This window comes from Equus caballus, chromosome 2 (assembly GCF_041296265.1).
Source record: "Equus caballus isolate H_3958 breed thoroughbred chromosome 2, TB-T2T, whole genome shotgun sequence".
NCBI lineage: Eukaryota > Metazoa > Chordata > Mammalia > Perissodactyla > Equidae > Equus > Equus caballus.
This window is the reverse complement of record NC_091685.1, coordinates 95525540-95551853: the sequence shown is the minus strand read 5'-3', so window position 1 is coordinate 95551853 and position 26314 is coordinate 95525540. Positions and strand designations below refer to the sequence as shown.

At 37.3% G+C, this 26314-nt stretch overlaps 1 protein-coding gene across 35 annotated transcripts in view; it reads right to left on the bottom strand.

The window, feature by feature from the left end:
- INPP4B (inositol polyphosphate-4-phosphatase type II B) overlaps positions 1 to 26314 on the bottom strand; it is a 747831-nt gene that overhangs the window by 50801 nt on the left and 670716 nt on the right. For all 35 annotated transcript variants that reach the window (XM_070258367.1, XM_070258371.1, XM_070258379.1 and 32 more), the window contains one exon: positions 2786 to 2898. In XM_070258367.1, the coding sequence (XP_070114468.1) occupies positions 2786 to 2898 (113 nt within the window). The remainder of the gene's footprint in view (positions 1 to 2785; positions 2899 to 26314) is intronic.

The window sequence follows — 26314 nt, the reverse complement described above, 5'->3', positions numbered from 1 at the left end:
CTCATTGCTTTATGCTTAGCACTGAATCACCTTTCTCTTCCCTATCCCATAGTAGGGTTCTGACCCAAGATACTAATAACCAACTGTAGCATCAACATGTATTTGAAATAAATCTAATGTGATATAACATAGGGCTGCTTTATTATCTGCCATCAAGGGGGCCTTAATAGTTATCTGTTTTGAGGAAAGGATATAATGAAACAGTTTGTCAAGGATTTTTACCACATTTTAATTGTGATTCTTATAATTAAACTAGGACTTGCAAGTCCTTATTAGACCTTTGGTACTTTCTCACTATTTCCAATATAAGTGACTAGAAAAATGTGAGAGCATGATTTCACCATATAATCTTTATTTACCTAGAAAATTCTAATCCTTTCAAATAAATCGTATTTAAAAATTTTTAATATAAAATAACACAGGCTTGGCTATATTCATAGCAATAAAATATAGACTTCAATAGCCACTTATGAGATATGGTTTTTTTTTTTTTTAAAGATTTTATTTTTTCCTTTTTCTCCCCAAAGCCCACTGGTACATAGCTGTATATTCTTCGTTGTGGGTCCTTCCAGTTGCGGCATGTGGGATGCTGCCCCAGCGTGGCTTGATGAGCAGTGTCATGTCTGCGCCCAGGATTCGAACCAACGAAACACTGGGCCGCCTGCAGCGGAGCACGCAAACTCAACCGCTCGGCCACGGGGCCAGCCCCATGAGATATGGTTTTTAGAAAGAACGAATATTCTTTAAAATGCATTGTCACTATTATGTGCAACTATCCTACCAAGGATATTTAGAGTTCTAAATTTAAAATCAAGAGAAGGCGGGGGCAACTGTATCAGAGTAGACAGGTGGAGTCTTGATTTCTGTATTTCTACAATTGTTTTGAACTATATAAACTTAACACACTCGATTGACATTTGATTTCTTTAAATTCTCATTTTTATTTTTTTTAAATTCAATCAATATAAAAGCAAATAGCTTTACATTTTTCAATTAAAATGCAAAACATTAACAAAAGCAATATTTCATTAATAGATTTAGAGAAGAGAGGAAAATGAAATAGAGACAGAAATAAAAGCTTTTTGAAAAATGTCAAAGGGGATTTTTCTATATTTCTTCATTTTAAGAATATTATCATGGTCCTCGGTTTGCAAAGAGGATATTGAAACTGAGTTATCAGTCTACAGAAACTCTATTAATAATAAAGTCAATGTTCCTACAGAATGTCAAATTTGCACACTATGGGTGCTGTGTATTCATCAAGGCAGGCAATCATCCATTCACAGGTAAGTTGTGAATAAGCCATATTTGGTCTGCACACACATTTCAAAAAAATATTTCAGAAATGTATGGGATTAATGGGAAAACTGTTTTATATATTCAAACGGTAAAATTACATATACTAAGAGAAAATACGTTTGTAGTTTTCACATGTGCATTTTTCATTTATCTATTTGCGTAACTGAATGATATGTATGTAATGACATATGTATGTGTTCCTGCATTGTCAGATAGCCTTGGTAAATGATCAAACTACTGTTGTGCTATCACATTATTAGCAAAATAGCAAAAATAACATATGACCTACCTTTGTGAAAATTTTGTGAGAATTAATAACTATAGTAGTCTTTGAAGATATAAAGAGCAGCCGCACTGGGGAAAGAACTATTAAAAACAACCTTCATGTAATGCAGTATGGTGCTAAGTGGGACCTGTGTAAATGAGCTGCCTGAAAGCAACGTTTCACATTGTTACCTTTGATGTTCTTCCCTGGGGCTCCAAGAGGGCACGAAGGGAACCTAAAGCAGCTTTCCTCTACCCTGCTCTTGGTAAATTATTTTATATAGACTCATGGTAAATTATCCATTTCTTTTTCCCAGAAGAGAGGAAGTAATACTGCATTATAATTAAAGCACTGGCAATAGGAGAAAGGCTCCTTTTTAAACACTATTGATAGAGATTGAATAGAATATACTAGAAGATCCATTAACTTGAACTCCAAATTACATGAGCAACACTGAGAAGTAACTACAAATGTGGCATTCATCATAGAGATCTCCAACGTGTGCCTTTCCTGATGAAAAGATCCTTTCCTTAGGGTCTAGATGTTTAAAAAAATTTGTAAGTTCATGTGAGCTATGCCTGAATGGTTGCCAGATAAGAACTTAAAAAACACAGGCACGATTCTCTCCCTTTCATTGTAGAAACCTGGGGTGGGAAAGCAGGCAGATCTTCCACCCTGAGGGTGCCAGTAAATGAGAAAGAACCTCCAAATATAGCTCATTACCCAAGAGCAATCCATCAGTAAAAAGTTCTATGCCAATATCTAAATTAACAAACACATTTACAAGCTCATTAATTGAACAATATGTCCAGGAGCCTTACTAAGGCTGTGAGTCAGAAATCTAACCACATTCTGTTGAAACTATCTATCACTAACGCAGCAATTCAAAACCCTGATAGATATGGGTGATTGGCATTGTAACATGCAGTATCAAGAAAATCATAGACATTTTGTTTTAACCTCAAAGTGTCAAATACATCCATGATTTACAAGAAAGCCAATGAGTAAGATTCTTTCTCACTGAGTGCATTTTCTTCCAGTTGGCGTTCTAGTCTATTGTTAGAACTACCAACAACGCTGAAAATGCCTAATCCCCCGGATAATGGAGGATGACATCTGTTAACCCAAAGTGCAGAGGTTGCACACTACATAGTAGATACCAAATAATGCTTGCTGGTCCTCATGGTGACAGTGAATAAGATTTGACAGGAGAATGCTTACTGTTGCAGCCAGCCACATGATTTCTACATTCTTTCTTTTTTTGGCTTGGATATTTTGATGGAGATTTTCTAGTAATCCTTTTAAATCATTTTGTTCTTGAAAATGTGAAATGTCTGAAAAAAAAAAGAAAGGAGAAAAAAAAGAAACAGTGTTAGGATTAGGCTTCCCATGGTTTTTTCCTCAATATATGTGCAAATGCAATTTCTGTAACAACAAATGCCATTTGGAGCAGAGTATCTGAGGATAATCATACTTATTAATCCCTCCTGTTTTATTCTTTACTTAGAAATATGCCTCAGTTTCCCACATTCTGCATTCTGTGTAACTGTGGTAATGTCAACTAGTCATATAATACTGCTATATTAACAAGGAAAACATTTCTGATGATGATGGCTGCTGCCTCACTTCAACTAAAGCATGACAGAGAGGAAATATGAGATATACTGAGTAGTTAGTCTGAATCGAGAGACTATATTAAACTGAGTCTCTCAGGGGAGGGAGAAATCTGAAAGTTCAAATAAAACACATGAAGTCAGTTTCTGTATAGCATGATTCCTCAACCTTGGCACTCTTGACATCTTGGACTGGATGACATTTTGTCGTGGAGAGTGCGCCTCTATTCTGCACTGTAGGATGTTAAGCAGCATCCTTGATTTTTACCATTTAGTAGCCAGTAGTACCCTTCCTGTGACAATCAAAAATGTCTCCAAACATTGCCAAATGTTTCCTGAGGGCAAAACCTATCCTGGTCAAGAAGAATTGCTATGAAGAAGCACAAGTATGGCATGATAAGAAACACAACCTGAGAGACAACAGTTAGTTATATGAGATAATTGGCTAGAGAGCAGGAAATGACTGATTGCTCAGATCTCTATGTACTAATAAGTAGAGCATGAGTGATAAATGGCATACATTTTATATTAAAAACTAAGGCAATGCACATTATAACACATGTCTCTCTGAGACTTGGTGAGACAGGATTCAAGATTAGAATATAGAGATGGAAAAAAAAGGCTTTCTAAGAGAGTTGTTGGGTTAATACTGTACAGTACGAAAATACACTCTACTGTTGAATCCACAAACTGAAGGATGAAGAATTTCTAAGAGTTGCACTTGAGACCCAAAACAGGAGAAAATAAATAAGAACAACATAGACTATACCTAGGCTATCCAGTTACATCAAAGAAATAGGTGATACAATCCTGAATCAGATCACAAAAATGACACAAATAAACTTTAATAATAATAAGGCTGTGTACTTTCCAAAATTGTACCAGATATTTCATTTTATTAGAATAATACATCTGAGAAGTTCTTCACTTTAGCTCCAGAGAGTAGAGGAAGTATCCTAACGAACTATACTAGCAATCTATATCTATCAAAGAATGGAAGTGGTTGGTAAAATGGAAATGTCTATTGAAAATAATCATACATCATCTTGAATTTCATGATCATAGAATAGAGGAAGGTCAGATGCAATCCAAATGTATATCCTGTGCTAGGAAAGTGAAATTCAAAATATTCACATAATATATATGCATGATTCTACTGTATTCATTCCTAAATGGAAGACCTGTCAAAAGTGAAACCCTTAGTATGTAACTATAGGTAATTTTCATAAGAAAGAGAAGGTTTGACTAAAGACATAACATTGCTAAGTAGGAGACTCTATGCTATACAGAGATTTTAACAGGACATAGCCCAAGGAGAAAGGGAAGGAGGCATAATGTAGAATGTCTTGAAGAGATTTACAAAACCAGCTCAACACTCTACAACTAACCAAAGAAAGTAAGGACAATAATGGTGCTTTTTAATTGCTATGTATATCATATGAACAATAAGAAGTCAGGTCTACCATCACTACTCTTGATGTTGATAAATGGCAACTAAAACATAACCCAAAGTAATCCATAAATTAGAATTATAAGCAGCCATTTAAAATTATGTACAGGTATATCATGGACGTAGAAAGTGTTCTTCACATTGTGGAAAGGACAGTAGATTAATGAATGAATTTATATTTATGTGTCACTGAAGGACAAGGGCACGTTCTGAGAAATGCATCATCAGGCGATTTCGCCATTGTGCAAACATCATAGAGTGTACTTAGACACACCTAGATGGTATAGCCCACTACACACCTAGGCTAAATGGTACTAATCTTATGGGAGTACAGTCATATATGCAGTCTGTCATTGACTGAAATGTCACTATGTGGTGCATGACTGTCTTCATTTAACACTCTGAATATGTGCTTGCATATGCATGTTTACCTTTCTTTATATGTGTATGTAGGCAGAGTAAGACATCGCTTTAGATATTAACAGTAGTCATCTTTAGGTTGTAGGATTTAGGTGATTTTTCAACTGCCTTTTTATGTCATTTGAGACATTTACAATGAGCATGTATTGTCTTTCAATACTAAAGTTATTTTAAGAGCAAGAGAGAACAGAATATACACATTAGAAAAGGAAAGAACCAAAATTCTTATGATATAAAGACATGACCTCAAAAACTCCACATTCTAGTAGGGTGGGATAGATTTTTAAAACATTATGAACTGCAGTAAAGTGTACTGTGGACTATGACATGTCAGTAAAGAAAATAATAGGGGCTGAAGATAAGGAGTGGTCAATTCTATGAAGACTAATTGTGTGTGGAAGGGCTTCTAGCAAAGGTAATGCTTTGTGGCTCCCGAGAGCATTTAAGACTGAGGGGAAAATGTCACCAAAGTCATGAAGACATAAGGCACTACTGTAGACACAGAAAGTTTGTAGTTCACTATACTCTTAGAGTGCACGGACCCAGAAACAAGAATTGTGAAGGGCCTGTTTTGCCATACCGAGAAATCTTGGCTTCATCCTAAAAAAGGGAGCACCTGGTGAATTTTAAATAGGAACATAACCACATCTGAGAAGTCCCCGAGATACTTTCTGAAGTCACCTGGTATAAATGGTTTTCAATGTTTTTGATAGAAATACAGAATAAGAATTTTACTTTACATAATGCTCCACAGCAGTCATACACACACACACAAACACACACATCCATCTCTAGCAAAAGATGTACGAAATAATACTTACCTTTAGTGAATATAATGTACCCTGAATATATTCTGCTCTATTCCATGTTATTTTTTTTGAATGTTGGTCTCAACCCACCAAAGTGATTTAACAACCCATAGGGTCAACACAAAAAATTTGCAAAGCACTGATTTAGGGCAACCTTAGGTGACTTTTTCACAAGTTTCACAGTTAGAGGAAAAGTCAAGTCAAAAACAGTCTACCAACTCCTATGCCAGTAATTTCTTCCAAATCTGTGTTAGTGTCTTCACAATTAGCTAGTAGTACTAAAAAGCAGCTCCACTATTAACACAATGGACCAGCTTCTTCAGAATTCTGAGACTCCAGAAGAAAGCATCATGATTTTTAAAAATAATTTAGTTTCATTGTTGACACTGAGATTTTTTTAATCAGCCATTTGAAACAGACTATAAGGTTCCTAAGTATAATGAGCAAATGGCCATCCTTTGCCCTTTTCTATCCTATAAAGATAGTGCTTTAGGATAGACAGACATGATGTCCCATAGTAATTTCACCCCCTATCCCCGTGGCATGCTTTTTATAAGGAAATCATTTTGATCTGTTTAAATTTTCTGACCACTACTATACTTCTATATCTGTAATGATAAAATTTGCTTTATTCAGAGCACACTCCTATCAATGCAATACTTTGGGTGTGGCCAATTTTTTTTCAACCTGACAAAAATCCTGCAGGTCACAGAAATTCAGATTTGGTTCCAGAAAGAAGTATCATCGGTCAGGACTACTTTTTGGACTAATAGATGAGATTTCAAGATATAATGATAGATTCTGATATAACAACTGAAAATGATGGCATAAGTGCGACATGGATTGGTTGTAGATTTAGAATGAGTCTCCTGAAACATAAATATAGTCAGTAAGTCTTGCTTTTGCTACTCACTTCACATTACTCTAACACCAAATTTAGACAGGGCAATTGAATCTCTATGCCTATCTCCACAGAAGTAGTCTTTTGTTTTCAAATGGTGTTCAACAAAGCAATCAGAAGGTGAAAGGTGTGAGAATGTTCATTGTGTTACTGATTATAATATTAGACAACAGCCAAAAAATCTAAATCTCATAAAGAGAACAGATAAACTGTTACATATTCATGCAATGTACTCACACAATAGGCAAGATGAATAAACAAATGCTATATGTATTAACATGGATATATACTAAAACTACGCTAAGCAAAAAAAATGCAAATTATAAGAGGATTCATACAAGATAACAGCAATAATATAAAGCTAAATGTGCAAAACTGTACCACGTTTTTCATAGATACATACGTTTGGAGTAAAAACTTGTATGAGAATGTGAAACACCAAATTCAAGATATTGATTTCCTCAGAAGAGAGGAGGTTAGGGGTAGGAACTGGAAAGGGTACAATGGGGGCTTCCCTCTGTCTGGAAATATTTCTTTCTTACAAAATTTCTGAGGCTGAGGGATGGGTTCCTGAGAGTTTGTTACCTTATGTTCTATTCACTTTTGTTTGTTTGAAACTTTCATAATTCTTTTTAAAGAAAGCACTGAGCCAAGATTCCAGGAAAATGATTTCTCCTGCCAACTCTGCACCTGCTTTGATGTGTGGTCTTAGGCGAGTTGCTTAACCCTCCGCCCCTATTTTCTCAACTGCAAAACGAGGACAAGAACCCTGTCATGGTTCATCGACTTGTAGTGGAAAACAATTAATAAAAGTCTTGGCAGAAGAAGCTACATTATTAAATTCTGTGTCAACTCTGAAAAACAGAGGACAACATTAATAGCTCTTAAGAAAGAGTTCATAGCCTCAGATAGGAAGCCTACTTTCTCAGGCAAAAGTCAGAATTTATCCAAAATAGGAAATGTTCTCTCACACACATGAAGGCACACAAAACAATCACAATCGCAAATATTCACAAATTCAGTGACTGTTCTCCCATCACTCCCCGTTACAACAGAATAGCCAAGTTCAGGGTTACTTTTTAGTACCTATTTTCTCCTTATTTTTTCAAACGGGTTTTCTTTAACAACAAGAGTTCTGAATACAATGTAGACCTGAATGAAACCCAGGGTGCTGACAAGTGAACAGGAAAGGGGCCATGACTCTCAGCTGATTGAACTGCGATGCTAATGAGGCCAAGGCAAGAGCTTCATCACCTCAAGGTGAAATGATTTTCTATGGCCAGAGAGTGTTCCAAGATGAAATGGCAATTACGGCCGCCTTCCCAGCACCTATTTCACCCATTTCTCACTGCGTAGTAGGCACAAAATTTATGTAGGATCAATCGCACCCTGACTCTGAAGTCAATGGGTGTAATCCCATCCCCCTTGAAATCAGGACTAGTTCAGGGATGGGCATCTAAATCCAAGACAATCAGAACTTGACTCTGACCTCAGCAACTATTTCAAAGGTATGCAAGTAACCTATGCTGCTCCAGCTGAGTGACGCTCAGGACTCTGTAAAGTGGAAGAAGGAAGAAAAGCTCTCTTCATCACTTTGGTTGAGCATGCAGTGGAGCATGAGAATAATTGCTCATGCCAGCCATCTCTTAATCATGAGGAGACTAGATGTAGGATAAAATCAACATGAAGAGTGGCAGAGTAATGAAACAGGGCAGGAGAATGTTTTTTAAATACTGCTAAGCCACTGAACCAATCCTTACTTGAAGGGTTGCATGGCTTACCACTGGAATTTTCAGTTTTGTTAGTCAAATACATTTTCTTTATTGTTCAAGCCAGTTTGAGCCTGGGTTTCTGTCACTTGCAACCCAAAGCATTCAAAGGTAAATATGTGGTTATATAGGCATTTTTAACATTAGCCAGCCATATTGCAAATGTGTATTGTTGCTTTAGATGCAAAGAAATGGCAAACAAGTAAGAGTATTTCTGGAAAGCAGCACATCAGTCACTTCTACAGTGACAGTTTTAAAGCATGGCCCCACAATCTTTGCCACTCCTTCTATTGAGAGGTGGAGTTATGTACATTCACCTGGAATCTGAGTGGGCTTGTGACTGTCTTGACTAATAGAGTCTGGCAGAAGTGATGCTACGTGACTATGGAGGCCAGATCATAAATGACAGCTCCTGCCTGATTCTCTTGGAACTTTGTTGTCTGTATTCCCTGTTTTGGGGATGCTCTCTAGAGAACCCAGGCAGTATGCTGGGAGAAGTCCAAGCCTCACGGTGGGTCCCGCTTAGGTACTCCAGTCAACAGTTTCAGCTAAGCTCAGCCTTTGAGTCATTCTAGCCCAGGTGGCACAATGTGAGTGCAGAAGCCTGCAGATGACTCCAGTTCCCAGTCATTTAAGTGAAGCTTATCCATTCTTCTTTCTAGCTCAGGTCCCAGACATCATGCAGAGGAGACAAATCATCTCACTTGCCCTGTCTGAAGACCTAACCCACAGGATCTGTGAGCATAAATAAAATGGTTCTGATTCTATATCACTAAACTTGGGATAATTTGTTACCTAGCAACAAATAATCAGAACAACTACAATAAAAACAACTTAGAAGGGCTTGTACTTTTCAGTACGAAAAAATGAACATATGAAGAACAATGCTTTCATAGTCTATCCTTGTTAGTGCTATATTCTGAAACACCAAGTCTTTCTATAATTATTCTGAAACAATTATAGTTAAGTGTACTAGCAAACAAATGCAATTAGGTGAAAGCCACTGAAATGTCTTAAAACTGGAAATTATGTTCTTTTAGATGCTGTAAAATTTTGAGAAATATAAAAGAGAAAGCCCCACTGAAACCACTTTATTTAAATTGTATTTCCAATTTCCAATTTATGAAAAAGGCAATATAAGAAATCAAATATCAAATTCCCAACCTGATCAGAGCCGAATAATATTTTTGACCTATACACTTTCATTGTTTCCTCTTAAACGAATTTCAAGATTGCATCACCCATAGCAAAGGAAAAGCAAACTTTAAAAGTAGTTGTTAAAATACATTAAAACCAATGTATTAAAAATTCTTTTGGAATTTCCTCACTCACCATTTGTATATTGAAGGATAGGGAAGTTGGTGTTCAAGGAAAAGAGTAGGATTATAACATATTAATCTTTTTTCCTATATTCATTTGTTTAAAGAAATCAATTGTGATTTGATTTCAGAATCTCCAAACAATTTAAAGTCATGTCAAAGGGTTGGGAGACGGTTCGTAGGAAGATGACTCTCAAAAACCTAAATTCTGGTCTCCTCAAGATGCCCAAGATAGTTTTATGGATAGACAACAGGTAATCTGAGCATGAAAAGGGACTTGACACCAATCCCCAGTTCAGTCTCCTTGTGAGCCCAGTTGCACTATGTGGACTAATTTTGCCTGCATTCAAATGGCCTAGGTCCTTAGCACTAAAGGAAGTTGGACGGCCTTTTTTCTTCTCCCAGGTCATCTTCCAAGTCCCTGCATTTTACCCCAACAAGAGTGATAGCAAGAAAAGTCCTGTTGAAAGCATACATTAAATGCAAAAGTCTGAAAACCAAAGCAAGGATGGGTTTCTCAAAGCTTAGGACAGAGGGGGAAGCAGCTTTTGAGGTCATTCTAGTGCCTCACCTCGTTGCCCATGCAAGAGGCAGGCTGCCAGGGAAATATACCAAGGTCAAATGGTAGCCCAGAGAGGCAGATGCATAACAAGGCCTTTTCTAAAAAAGAAGGGCTCACTTCTTCCATGCTCCTTCTCTTTCTGATAATGTGGAAGGAAGTGATTCCCAAACTGCCAGAATGACAGCCAAGAAAAGGGAGATAGTCATAAAGACTGGGCTTTTTTTCCAAAAGCCACAGTCTCCGCATCATCGCTTTAGGTTTCTGGAGGCAAGCATGAGATCTTGAATACTTCATACTGTATAGAATAAAATAAATAACTCCTGAGGTGTTAAGAAAGGTATAAATGAGGTAAAATAGAGGAAGAAGATTATGGAAATAAAGCTGCTTTGGGAAGCTCCAAAATGAAAAGGAAAGATTAATAAGAACATAAGGCTTACATTTTATTCCATTCATATAGCTCCTTTTTTGGCTTGAAGTGACCTCTAGTTTGATAATCTGGGATTCTTAAATGTTTATAGTAGCAAAATGTATCAATCTATGTGTGTTGGTAGGCTTCTCTTTTCTGACCCAATCTGATGAAGATAATTTTATCTTTGAGGCTTCCATTTCTCCCCCTTATCTGACTTAAGAGTTCTGCTTTCTCTGGAGTTTCGCTATGCAGAATTGGAAGCATGAAGAAACAAAAGTAAAAGGAAAGGTGGGATGAAACAAAAGGACTTGCACTTGTGGTTTTGGGTGAAGTAGAATAGTAAGTAAAGAGTGAATGTTCACGAGAGTGATATGCTCAATAGTTGAGTGAACTAGAGAGTGTAAAAAAGGATTTAAGAAGTAAAATAAGGGCCAACCCCAGTTGCCTAGTGGTTAAATTTGGTGCACTCCACTTTGGCAGCCCAGATTTAGTTCCTGGGCACAGACCTACACCACTCATTAATGGCCATGTTGCGGTGGCAGCCTACATACAAAAAATAGAGGAAGTTTGACAACAGATGTTTGCTCAGTATGAGTCTTCTTCAGCAAAAAACAGGAAGATTGGCAACAGCTGTTAGATCCAGGTTAATCTTCCTCAGTCAAAAAAACAAAAAACAAAAAACCAACCAGGGGCTGGCCCCATGGTATGGTAGCTAAGTTTGGCACACTCTCCTTCAGTGGCCCAGGTTTGCGAATTCAGTTCCTGGGTGCAGACCTACACTACTCAGCCATGCTGCAGCAGCGACTCACATAGAAAATAGAGGAAGATTGGAATGGATGTTAGCTGAGGGCTAGTCTTCCTCAAGGAAAAAAGGAGGAAGATTGGTAACAGACGTTAGTTGAGGACAAATCTTTCTCAGCAAAAAAAAAAAAAAAAAAAAAGTAAAATAAGTTGTTGGTTGTCTCTTCTTTGACGTTTAAGTAAAAGTTGGAAATGATTTTTAGTTCCCTTTAATTGTTGGACTGTTTATTGGATGTGATACTATGCTGAAACTGGAGTCGTAAGAGACTGGTATTAATTCAGGTCAAATTCAGATATTTACTTCCAAAAGGGATGATGAGTCTTAAGATTTTTAATATCCACCTTACTCCTCACTGTGGTGCCAATGAACTTATCCTAATGGTGATGATCTCAGGGGCTCATTTCTTTCAGGGTATACCAAAAAGGAAAATATGCTTTTCTGAAAGATTATCAGAGAAGCAGTGACTATATGAAAAAAATCATTAAGGTTAATATAGATATTACAAGAAGAAAGAGAAGGAAAGAGGCTACTGAATGGAGAAGAGAGGCAGGTTGGCTCAAACTATAGGAAGATTTTTACAAGAAAATTTAACTGGACCAATAAGTTGACTTATTTGTAAACAGGAGAAATATAACTCTCTCGAGAAACTCAAAGTGCATACAATCATTATCTTATCCATCTCTCTAACATTCATAAGGCAGTATGACATCTTCTCATCACAGAAATTGACACGGGAAATATTAATTTCCTTTCTCTGGTGAGATAATGGTAGAATGTACTTTGAAGTACAGGTATAATCATATTAATTCTCCTTTAGCTGATAATGAAATGGAGGCATTCAAAACATCAAGTGACTCACCTAAGTGAGCTTTCAATTGAATTCATAATCTTTTGATTTCATGCCATTTTGTGCAGACTCACTAGACTGTTTTCCTGGGAGTCCAGCCAATCTTTGATGAGTGGTGTAATCTGGAATGCAAGACTTAGTCTAAATAGAGGAGAGGCCGAGTGAGAAGGAAAGAACGTAGAAAAATGTAAGGATGGCTAAAAGGCTAGAAATCTGAGTCTTTACACAAATTAGAGAAGAATTGGGCTAACCAAAAAAAATTGATGTATCTAATTTGTGAGGACCATGAAGTAACATAGAAGATGCAGAGATCAAGGCTGAGTTGAACAGAGAGGTGGCCATTTGTACGTGTGTTTGTGTGTGTGTGTCTATCTTTATTACTTGCAGTGTTGTTTCATTTGTTGGCTTAATATGATCCACAAGTTAATGGATACCAAAAGTCTACGTCTGCGGTTTTACCTGCACATACAAAATTAAAATTAAATATTGTTTTGCATCACTTTCCCTTTCAAAAAGACAGGAGTGCTTCAAGAGACATAGTAGGTAAAAAGAAAAATTCTCTTAATTTTTGTCAATGTTAGAAAACATTAAGAACTTTGAGAGGTAAGTCAATCAGAGTTTCTTCTGCAATGAGTTGCAGATAAATTTGTAATTATAAGTATGTAGAAATTGTAAGCAGTAAATAAAGGCATGCTGCTGGAAATACTCAAATATTTTTAAATTTATAATTCTACATTTGGAAGATCAGAAACTCTATAACAGAAATGGAAGAGCAGTAGTATAAGTGAGAAGAACACTTAACTGGGAGTCGGAAAATATGGAATTTAGTCCTTGTTCTGTCATAAGCTGGGTGTGTGAAGTTAACAAAATCTATCTTGAATCCCAAGCCCCCCATAGCAAATGATAGAGTAGGACCAGATCAGTATTTCTCAAACAATGTCCTGAGGAGTACTTATTAGCAAGATGCTAATGACTATTTTATATTTTTGTGTGTGGCCACTTAAGGCAATGAAAATTCTATTTTAAAGAAAGTTAAATAGGTTAGGTACTATAGATTAAGGTTATCAGCAAACTATGGCTTGCAGGCTAAACCCAGCCAATTCTGTGTTTTTGTAAATACGGCTTTTTTAGAACTCAGCAATGTTCATTAATTTACATATTGTCTATGGCTTATTTTGCACTACAATGGCAGAGTCTAGCAGAATCTAGCAGTTGTAACAGAGATCATATGACCTTCAAAGCCTGAATTATTTACTTTCTGGTTCTTTACATAAAAAGTTTGCTGACTATGCTATAGACATTCTTAAAACTTTCAATGTGATACCAAGAATTCCAAAATAATTTTGCTGTAGAATCCTTTTATTGCCCAACAATCAGTAGCAGAAAGTGTTCCTTGGAATAGATTATATTGTTTTCAAGATCCAATAGCTTCCTGTTGATTCTAATTCTTTAAAACATTGAACTAGAGAATTCAGTCAAGATGGTGGTGTTGGCAGAGTCTGAACTCACCTCCTCCCACAGACACAGAAAATTTACAAACTACTCTTGCAACAATTAACTCTGAGAGAGAATTGAAAACTGGATGAAAAGAACCCCTACAACAAAGGACAGTCCTGATCAAGGTGAAAGAGGCAGAAATTCCTTTCTGGTGAGAAAAGAGCCACCTTCTTGAGCTGCGGTGCTTCATGGACAGCCAGGACTAATCCTAAGGTACGCAGCCTTCCCTGAAGGAACAGGGGACCTTTTACTGCTATAAGCATCTTTTGGATTCAGCACAAGTGAGACAAGATGAGCGTCATAATATCTAGTTGTGCTGCTATTAACTACAATGGGGAATACCCCTAGAAAAGCTATCGGACATAAGGGAAAAAACCTGCTCTTAAAGGGCCCACACACAAATTCACCTGTTTTGGAAAGCAACCTAAAATCACCAGAAAGAAAGGTACATGGTCCTTTGGTGAAAAGAGACTTTGGTGAAGATAGGCTCTGGGTGCATCTTGGGGAGAGGTGATACCTCTCCAGGGACTGAGATACTGGTGGCAGCCATTATTGTGACCTAGTACAGATGTGCTGACACAGATGCTGACAGATACCATTAGAGTTCTTCCCCTGGCCTGTTAGCCCAGGGATCTACCCCACCCACTAGGACACTGATTTAGTCCAGCTCAGCCAGGGCAGGCAGCCCACACTAGGGACTGGTCCCACCCAACAGCAAGCCCCCAGGCAACCTGTGGGCCCAAATAGGTTGGGTGTGTGGGACCTCTGCAACAGGGTGAGTGGGTCCGCCTCTGTGGGGCAGGGTATGCACAAGGAGTGGGTGGAGTGTGTGGGGCATTGGTGGAGTGGGGCCTCTGCAATGGGGTGACTGGGTCCACTTCAGTCAGTTGGGGTGCATGCATGGGGCAGGAATGTGCTGTTGGGGCGTGTGTCCCTGTGGGCAGTGGGTCTTGTCAGCTGCAGCAGACTTTTGCTTCTCAGCCACATGGGAGATCAGTCACACCTTCCAAAAGCTGAAACATTTGGGTGCTCCCATGCCTGAGGCCAGCCCCACTCAGCTGCAATCCTGAGAGCTGACAGCAGTTTTGCAGGCCAGTGGCCTACAACAATTGTAAGTTCATGAGCCTAGCAAGCAGCCATGCTGGGAGCCTACTCCCTTAACAGAAAAACTGCAACAGGAATGTGCTATTAGACCTTGCAGCCAACTGTGCTGGGGCTCCCCATGCCTGATAAAGTGACTGAAGGGTCCATCGCAGCCACAGACAGCTGAGCATTACAACCAGCCAGCCAGCAGGACAGTCTAGCCTGCCTGGGCACCTGCAGCAAGAGTAACCCTGCCACAACAGAAGGACAAACATAGCCCACACAGGGGACACTCCTGGAACATTTGGAACTGGTGAATACAGGGAAGCACATGGCTGGGCTTCATAAGGCTACCTCTCTAGGATCGGGAGACATACCTGACCTACCTAATACATAGATATAAACACAGATGAAGAGGCAAAACAAGGAGACAAAGGAATATGTTCCAAGTAAGGGAATGGGACAAAACTTGAGAAAAAGAACTAAATGAAACAGAAATAAACAATCTCTCTGACAAAGAGGTCAAACAAAAAGTAATAATGATGCTCACTGATCTTGGGAGAAGGATGGATGAATTCAGTGAGAACTTCAACAAAGAAATGGAAAATATAAAAAGAAACCAATCAGAAATGAAGAATACAATACTGGAAATGAAAAATTCAATAGAGGGACTCAATAACAGAGGAGATGATAGAGAGAAATAGACCAGCCAGCTGGATGAAGGATTATAGGAAATCACCCAAGCTGATCATAAAAAAGAAAAAGGAATAAAAAAGAATGAGGACAGTCTAAGGTACCTCTAGGACTACATCAAGCACACTAACATCAATATTAATGTTGCCCCAGAAGGAGAGGAGAGAGACAAAGGAGCCAAGAATCAAGTTGAAGAAATAATAGCTGAAAAGTTCCTAACCTAATGAAGGACACCAACGTCCAGATACAGGAAACAGAGAGAGCACCAAACAAGAAAAATCCAAAGAGGCCAACCCAAGACACAGTATAATAAAAATTTCAAGAATTAAAGATAAAGAGAGAATCCTGAATGCTATAAAAGAAAGACAACAAGTTACACACAAAGGAAACCCCATAAGGCTATCAGCTGACTTCTCAGCAAAAAACTTACAGGCTAGAAGGTAGTGGCACAATATATTGAAAGTGCTGAAAGGAAGAAAACCTACAGTCAAGAATATTCAACTTGGCAAGGTTATCTTTCAGAATGGAAGGAGAGATAAAGAGTTTCCAAGACAAGCAAAAACTAAAGGAGTTTATAAACAAGGAACCAGCCCTACAAGAAATACTAAAGGGACTTATTTAAGTGGGAAAGAGAAAACCACAAACAGGAATAAGAAAATTATTTTTAAAAAGCAATAAAATCACTGATAAAGGCAAAAATACAGTAAACATAGCAGATTGGCCACATAGGAAGATAACCTGAAGATCAAAAGACAACAGTACCAAAATTATCTATTCACAGGATAAGATAGTAATGGACACATACACACACAAAGAGGTAGATATGACATCAAAAACACAAAATGTCAGGGGAGGGGAGTAAAAGAGTAGAGCTTTTAGCAAGAGGTCAAACTAAAGAGACAACCAACTTAATATAGGTTGCTATATACATAGGTTATTATATATGAACCTCATGGTGATCACAAAACAGAAACCTACAATGAATACACAAAAGATTAAGAGAAAAGAACCCAAGCATAATACTAAAGAAAGCCAGCAAACCACATGTGAAGAGAGCAAGAGAAAAAGAAAGGAACAGAGAAGAACTACTAAAGCACCAAGAAAAAAAGTAAGAAAATGGCAATAAGTACATACTTATCAATAACTACTTTAAATGTCAATGGAATAAATGTTCCAATCAAAAGACCACGGGTTGTTGATTGGATAAAAAGACAAGACCCATATATATGGTGCATACAAAAGACACACTTCAGACGTAAAGACACTCACAAAGTGAAAGTGAAGGGATGGAAAAAGATACTCCACGCAAATTTCAATGAAAAGAAAGCTGGGGTAGCAGTACTTATATCAGACAAAATAGACTTTAAAACAAAAACTGTAATGAGACAAAGAAGGGTACTACATAATGATAAAGGGAACAATCTAACAAGAGGATGTCACACTTGTAACAACCTATGCACCAAACACAGGAGCACCTAAATTTAGAAAGCAGCTATTAACAGACATAAAAGGAAAAATAGACAGTACACCATAATAGTAGGGGACTTAAACACTCCACTTACACCAATGGATAAATCATTCAAACAGATCAGTAAGAAAACATTGACCTTAAATGACACATTAGACAAGATGGACTTAGTAGATATATACAGAACATTCCATCCAAAAACTGCAGACTACATATTCTTTTTGAATTCACATGGAGTATTCTACAGGATAGATCACATCTTAGGCCACCACACAAGTCTTGATAAATTTAAGAAGATTGAAATAATACCAAGCATCTTTTCTGAACACAACAGTATGAAACTAGAAATTAACTACAGGAAGAAAATCAGAAAAGTGAAAATATGTGGAGATTGAACAAAATACAAAGATTGAACAAAGATTGAGTCAATGAAGAAATCAAAAGAAAAGTCAAAAAATACCTGGAGACAAATCAAAATGAAAATACAATATGCCAAAATTTCTGGGATACAGCAAAAGTGGTTCCAAGAGGGAAGTTTATAGCAATACAGGCCTATCTCAACAAACAGGAAAATTCTCAAATAAACAATCAAACAGTGCACCTAAAGGAACTGGAAAAAAGAAGAACAAAGCTCCATATAAGTAGAAGGAAGGAAATAATAAAAATCAGAGCAGAAATAAATGAAAGAGAAACTTAAAAAAAATAGAAAAAACTCAATGTAACTAAGAGCTGATTCTTTGAAAGATAAACAAAATTGACAAACCTTTAGCTAGACTCAACAAGAAAAACCACAGAGATGGCTCAAATAAATAAAATCAGAAATGAAAGAGGATTAATTATAATGGACACCTCAGAAATACACAAGATTTTAAGAGAATACTGTGAAAAGCTATACAACAACAAATTGGATGCTCTGGAAGAAATGGATAAATTCTCAGAATCATACAACCTTCCAAAATTGAAAGAAGAAGGCATAGAGAATTTGAATAGACCAATTACCAGTAAAGAGATCAAAACGGTAGTCAAAAACTTCCCCCAAAATAAAAGTCCAGGACCGATGGCTTCCCTGGGGAATTCTACCAAACATTCAAAGACATAATAGCTATCCTTCTCAAACTCTTCCAAAAATTTGAAGAGGAGGGGAAGCTTCTGAACTTATTCTAAGAAGCCAACATTACCCTGATACCAAAACCAGACAAGAACAACACAAAAAAAGAAAATTACAGACCACTGATGAACATCGATGCAAAAATCCTCAACAAAATACTAGCAAATCGAATATAACAGTACATTAGAAAGATCATATATCATGATCAAGTGGGATTTATTCCAGGGATGGTTCAACATTCACAAATCAATCAACATGACACAATACATTAATAAAATGAAGAATAAAAATCACATGATCATCTCAATAGATGCAGAGAAAGCATTTGACAAGACACAGCATCCATTTACGATAAAAACACTGAATAAAATGGGCATAGAGGGAAAGTACCTCAATATAATAAAGACCATATATGACAAACCCAGAGCTAATATCATTCTCAATGGAGAAAAACTGAAAGTTATATCTTTAAGAACAGAAATCAGACAAGGATGCCCACTTTCACCACTCATATTTAACATAGCATTGGAAGTCCTAGCCAAGCAGTCAGGCAAGGAAAAGAAATAAAAGGAATCCAAACAGGGAAGGAAGACGTGAAACTGTCATTACTTGCAGATTAAATGATTTTATATAGAGAAAACCCTAAAGAATACACCTAAAAACTTTCAGAAATAATAAACGAATACAGTAAAGTTGCAGGACACAAAATCACCATACAAAAATCAACTGTATTTCTATACGCTAACAGCGAAGTAGCAGAAAAAGAAATCAAGAATATAATCTCATTTATGATTGCAACAAAAAGAATAAAATACCTAAGAATAAACCAAAGAGGTGAAAGATCTGTACACTGTAAACTATAAAACACTGTTGAAAGAAATTGAGGAAGACACAAAGAAATGGAAAGATACTCTGTACTCTTGGATTGGAAGAATTAACATAGCTAAAATGTCCATACTTCTTAAAGCAATGTACAGATTCAATGCAATCCATATCAAAGTTCCACTGACATTTTTCACAGAAATAGAACAAAGAATCCTAAAATTTATATGGAACAACAAAAGACCGTGAATAGCCAAAGGAATCCTAAGAAAAAGAACAAAGCTGGAAACATCAAACTCCTTGATTTCAAATTATATTAAAAAGCTATTGTAGTCAAAATAGCATGGTACTGGCATAACAAAAGACACACAGATCAATGGAACAGAATTGAGACCCAGAAATAAACCCACACATCTCTGGACAGCTAATTTTCCACAAAGCAGCCAAGAACATACAACGGAGAAATTAAAGTCTCTTCAATAAATGGTGTTGGAAAAACTGGACAGTCACATGCAAAAGAATAAAAGTAGACCATTATCTTATACCATACACAAAAATTAACTCAAAATGTATTAAAGACTTGAATGTAAGATCTGAAACCATAAAAACTCTAGAAGAAAACATATGCAGTACACTCTTTGATATCAGTCTTAGCGGCATATTTTCAAGTACCATGTCTGACTGGGCAAGGGAAAGAATACAAAAAATAAACAAACGGGACTACATCAAACTAAAAAGCTTCTGCACAGCAAAAGAAGCCATCAAGAAAATGAAAAGACAACCTAACAATTGGGAGAAGATGTTTGCAAACCATATATGTGTTAAGGGGTTAATATCCAAAATATATAAAGAGCTCAACAACAAAAAAACTAACAACCCAATTAAAAAATGGGCAAAAGATCTGAACAGATATTTCTCCAAAGAAAATATACAGATGGCCAACATGCACATGGAAAGATGTTTAATATCACTAACTATCAGGGAAATGCAAATCAAAATGACAATGAGATATCACCTCACTCCCATCAGAATGGCTATAATTAACAGGACAGGAAATAACAAGTGTTGGAGAGGATGTGGAGAGGGCAGAACTCTCATACACCGCTGGTGGGACTGCAAACTGGTGCAGCCACTATGGAAAACCATATGGAGATTCCTCAAAAAATTAAGAATAGAACTACCATATGATCCAGCTATTCCACTGCTAGGTATTTATCCAAAGAACATGAAAACACGAATGCCTAAAGATACATGCACCCCTATCTTCACTGCAGCATTATTCATGATAGCCAACATTTGGAAGCAACCTAGATGCCCATCAAGGGACTAATGGATAAAGAAGATGTGGTATATATATAAGATGGAATACTACTCTGCCAAAAAAAACGATGAAATCTGGCCATTTGTGACAACATGGCGGGACCTTGAGGGTATGATGATAAGTAAAATAAGTCAGAGGGAGAAAGTTAGATACTGTATGATCTCACTAATAAATAGAAGGTTAAAAAAGAACAACAAACACATAGAGACAGAGATTGGATTGGTGGTTACCAGAGGGGGAGGAGAAGGGAGGAGCATGACAGGGGCGATTAGGCACGTGTACAGTGTTGGGCTGTAATTAGTCTCTGGCTGGTGAACATGATGTAATCTACACAGAAATTGAAATATAATGATGTACATCTGAAATTTATATAACGTTATAAACCAATGTTACCACGATAAAAAAAGAAAGGAAATTTTAGCTAAGAGTTAGTCATTGTATGGACAGAGACAATTTTTTTTTAGATCAGATTGACATATTGTTATAATATATTTATTCTGAAGTCTAAATCAAAGATTGTATTCCTTCCAGTATTAAAATTATAGCTTTGGACTGAAAAAAACACATTGAACTAAATGACCCAATTTATCCCATCATTCATTCACTCACTCAACAAATATTTATGTGGTATAAGCTATGTGTGAGACAATATTTTTAGTAGTTGAGATAGAAAAGTCAACAAATAGACAGGAGACTTGTCCTCGTGGAGCTTAGTCTGCTGAGGAGACACAGGCAAACAAAGTCAATGATATACTGTATACTAGATGATGATAGATAGTTGTTATGGAGAAAAATAATGAGACGAGGGGACTGGGCCATGTGAGGTTGCAATTTTAAACAGAGTGGTCAAGCAAGGCCTTATTGAGAAAGTGACATTTGGGGAAAGACTTAAAGAAGATGAGTGGGTGATCTATATAGGGGGTAAAGCAGAGGAAACAGCCAATGAGAAAGCCCTAAGAAACAATAAGAGGTCAGTTTGGGGCAGAGTGAAGCAAATGAGAGAGAGAGGTAGCAGAAGGGGACAAAAGAGCAGATTTTTTGCCAAATTACGTGGGGCCTTAGAGGCCATTGTAAGAACTTACTGTGTAAAAAAAAATAAGGGGCTACTGGAAGAGTTTGAGGAGAGGCATGATTAGATTTTCAGTTTTAATGATCACTTTGGCTGCTGTGATAAGATTAGACTGAATGAGGTTGAGAGAGGAAACAAAGAGACTGGGAGGAGGCTTCTGCCATTATCTGGAAGAATAACAAGGTTTTGCACAGAGAGGTAGCTGGTGGTGAGAATGGGGGTCATACATTTTGAAAATAGAGCCAATGAGATTTTCTGATGGACTGGAAGTGGGGTATGAGAAAAAGAGTAGATTCAAGAGTGACTCCAATTTGTTTTTGATTTATTTTGCCAAAGCAACAAAAAAGTTAGAACTGATAAAAATTGAAACTGATAAAAATTGAGCGAGTTTTTAAGGGCATATCAGGAATAAACTTTGAGGTGATGCACAGGATCTATGAGTTCAGAGAAGAGAGATGGGGTGGTGATGTAGGTATGGAGGTCGATAACTAATAGATGGTATTTAAAGCAATGAAACTGTGTTCAACAAGGGAGCAGAGTCCACCCCAAGGACTGAATCCTGGGACACTCCAACTTTAGAGATCAGAAAGAAATTAGGAATCAGTCATGGAGATTGAAAAGCAGCAGCCAGAAAGTAGGAGCAATCACAGAAAAGCGTGGTGGCCTGGAAGGAAAGTGCAGAGAAAAAATAAGCATGTCAAATGTATCGCTAGATCAGGTAAGACGAGGACAGAAAACTGAGCATTGGCTTTAACAATGTAGAAGTCTTAACCAAAAGAGTTTCAGTGAAGGAATTAGGACTGGGCAGAGTGAGTAGTTGGGCTGCAAGGTAGCCACACAAGGGCCTCAGTTGATCCCTTAGGGTAGTGTCAAATTGAGGCAAGGAGTCAGACTTTATATTCCCTCTTGGACCAGTCATTAGACTCAGGCTGACTGGGGAGGTGGAGGGGCTGTGACATTGAGTTAGGCTGCTCTCGTCAGCCAAGGGCAATACTTGGAGAGTGACTCAGTTGAGAGTTTTCATCTGCCAGCTTCTCAGTGGCTGTGGGAACGAGTGTTTTGATCCTCAAGGGTGGACAAATGGGCTGTGCCCAGGAGCATCCACTGCAGTGCAATAGAAACTACATGGTTCACCGTCATGGCTCCCAGTAAAACAGCCAGCTGTGATGTGCAAGGTGTTTACCATTGGTGGGTGCCAAGATCATTGCTTCTCCTCTCTTTGATCATTTTCATGAAAACAACAAAAAAAGAACCAGTTGCAGTGAAGTTACGTGGACTAACGTCTGGCTGGAGTGGATTTAGCAGAATAATGAGTGGAGAAAAATTGGAGCAGCTAGTAATCTTCGAATCTCACTTTTATCTATTTCTGGAACATTTCCAACCTTAAGGTAGTCTTGTATTATTGCCCTTCTACTGCCAATCCCTCTTACTCATCTTTTGCATGTTTCTGCAATGCCAAACATATGGATAATATGTGCAAAATTCCTCAGCCATCTGAATGTTTCCAAATACACATATGTTTGAAATAAAATAAGCAAAATATTTGGATGACTAACTGGATTTTTCATTTGTATATTTGGATGTCTACATAGTACCAAAGTTGAGCTGTCTGTAAAACAGAAATTATTAATTAATTAATTAATTATGTAATAGTAATTTATAGTTCCTGTTGGAAGGATAGTCATGTGCTAATTTAAGAAAATCCTTATGTCTTCTTATATCTTCAAGTCTGTTAAAAATGCCCCACAAAATCTGTAATATTCAGATTATTCTTTTCGATTAGGAAACTTAGACTCATTAACTTAGCTTGTCATAATAAATCAAGGCAATCTCGCCTTGAACAAAATCATCAGTACAACTGAGTTGCTTTATATATACATTTCCCTTAGGTCAATAAATGTTTGTTAAACAACAAATAAATAAAAGATACAACAGTTTTAATATTCTGGGAAATTTTACTTTCTTTCGCGCTCATGTCTAGAGTATGAATGTAAGACAGGCATAAATTTACAATTTGACAGCTAAATCTGTCATATCTTACAAGTCTAAGTTAGTGGTTTTCAAATCTTACTGTACAGTGGAATCAGCTGGAGGACTTGTTAAAACACAAATTGCTGACCCCACATCCAGACGTGGATTTGTCTGAAATTACTCTCGTGGGTAAAAGATAAGGAGAGGTGCTGAGAGGCAAAGGTGCAGTTGGTCAACTGTTGAGTTCCTCTCAGGTCAACTGTTGAGTTGCTCTCATATCTTGGTCCCTTTTCCCATTCTGCTCTGTATCCCAAGAAACCTCATTTCCCAGACTACTTGCTGCTTTCTGACTTACAGTTAAGTTTGGGCAATGAAGATTAAGAGAGAGATTAAAGGGAAGGAGGAAGACAGAAGCCACTGTATTTCTCTTCTGATCTCCTTGCTTCTTATGAGCCTCTGTAAGTAGTCGTGTCTTCTCCATGGCTCCAACTCCCACTGGCCAACTTCTCTGCCCATGGTCTCAGCTTCTACAGGACACCTCTCATCAAAATTCTAAATACAGCTAGGTGGCCCCAGCATTTGTGCTCTGGTGACACTACATCTGACCTAGGTGCCTTCAGCACCTGGGTTAGTAGCAGCTTCCTGCTATTGCTATGCTCAGTATGGCTACACCAGTCTCTGGTTACTGCCTCCCTTCCTCTTCATGTCTATCAAGAATGCTCTGCAGTCAATTCCTAGAGTGCTTGTTTTCCTGACTGTGTCCTGACTAAGACAATTACTAAGAATTTGGTATTATTTTTTATTTACCACAGTACACCCTAGGTTAGCATATCCTGTCTAATTCAGATACCCTTCTCTACCTGATCCTGTTGGCAGGTTAATCTCTTCTTGCATAGCCTGAGCTCATCCCTAAAGTTTATAGATAGGAGAAAGGAAGCAGCGAGAAAAGAGATGTCAGGAGAAGAGAGAAAGGCGACCAGGGGGAAGAGTCTAACAGTGCTTTTTGTCACCCACAGCTGAGCCTTAGTGGACAGAACAAAATCGTAGCCTCTGATGTCTCTGTTCAGAAAATGTTGAGAGGCTGTCCTAATATTCAGAAAGGGTCTCTATAGAAATGTGAACCATTCAGAGGAAATCTAGTATTATTACCATAGGTGGAGAAAAAGTTAATATTTTAGAAATTTACTTTGAAACTTGGGAAATATTTAACCTTTATCAGAAAGTCCCTTTGCTAATCAGAAAGACTTGGATTGTTTGAAGACCTTTTGTGGGGTGTGTCAATGAGTGTGAGTACGTGAGTGTGTGAGTGCATGTGTGTGCATGTGTGTGTGCACATGTATGCATGTCAATGCATTTGTTTGTTAATATCCTTTGATACATTTGCCTTACTTCATTTCCTCATTTTATAAATTCAGGTCATTTCCAGAGCCTGCCAAGGTCTGGGAAGCCAGGCTCAAGACAGGCGTAGTCTAAGGCCAGACAGCTCAGAAAAGCAGGGACAAGACACATCCACCATAGCTTGTTCTGAGAAAGTGAAAGCAGCACCTTTAAACTTGTGGCAGGAGTGAGCCATATGCTCATGTCAACACATGTGGACTCCAATTTTAGGTAAATAAGCAGTAAGTAGATTAATATTCAGATACACCCTTTTTTGTTTATGGACACTTGCGCATTGATGGGGCCCACATAGCTGATGCTGTCAGTATTGATTCCATCACATATTTTCTGGTCTGCAACAGAGCTCATAAAAAAATCACTAACTCAAAGAAATATCCATTTAAGTAGCTTGAATTTTCATTGATAAACAGAGCAAGTGCGGTACAACCCTTCTCTCAGATATATGCTCAATAATCCAAGAACTCATTTACATGCTGCTCTTCAGTGATTTTATCCATTTGTAACAGGAAATACCAGTTAGCATGTGACAGCAACTGTTTCCCCACGCTCTACAGCATCGAACAGTATGGAAAGTCCAACAGCACAATTGTTGAAAGAAGTTTACCAAGACCTAGTACTGATTTCTTTCAGAGCACAGTATACATTACAAATGCTGTGCCTAGTTTTCTGTTTCTCAGCAATAGTCTGAATTGTACCAATTTGTAAGATCACTTTACATGGAGTACAATTCCGAATGATACCTTGATAGCTCGGTGATTTTCATTCCTTCTAGAAAAAACAAAAACAGCTTCTTTCAGGAAAGTATCATATACTTGATCTAGGAAAACTATCTTGATTTATTAGGAGTTCTTTCCTATATTTGAAAACCTTGCTAAATTTTTAACAGCTGTTGAATATGGAACTATTCTTAAAGGAGGAATTATTAGATATTAAGGGTGAGTTGATCCCTTCTCTGATCTAACAAAATCCAATTTTTGATATCCAACATTGTATTCATAGTTAAGTTTTTCTTTTTCATCTACTTTTGGGAAATCCTCTCATTGGAAGATTTTCTTGTCTCAATGGACTCCTGTTACTTTTTATATATTTCACACTATTTTGAGTTTTAATATTTATTGTAATTTTCTTTCTAATTTTATCCTTAACCGGCCAGGTTTGCTCCATTGATCTATTTTTTAAATGAGAGATAAGATAAATCAAAATACTAAAAATGAAAAATGTTAACTAAAAATATAAGTTCAAAGGGCATAAAAATATTTTGGTCTAAATAAATTGCTCCCTGTTAAATATTAGCTCAGTAAAATTGAACATCAGAGCTCTCAACACGCAGGCACAGCTTTTACGAACTATAGTTAAAGAGCTATACTTTAATTATTATGTTAAGAGAATTTAACAGGCTATCAGGGAAAATCATGATTG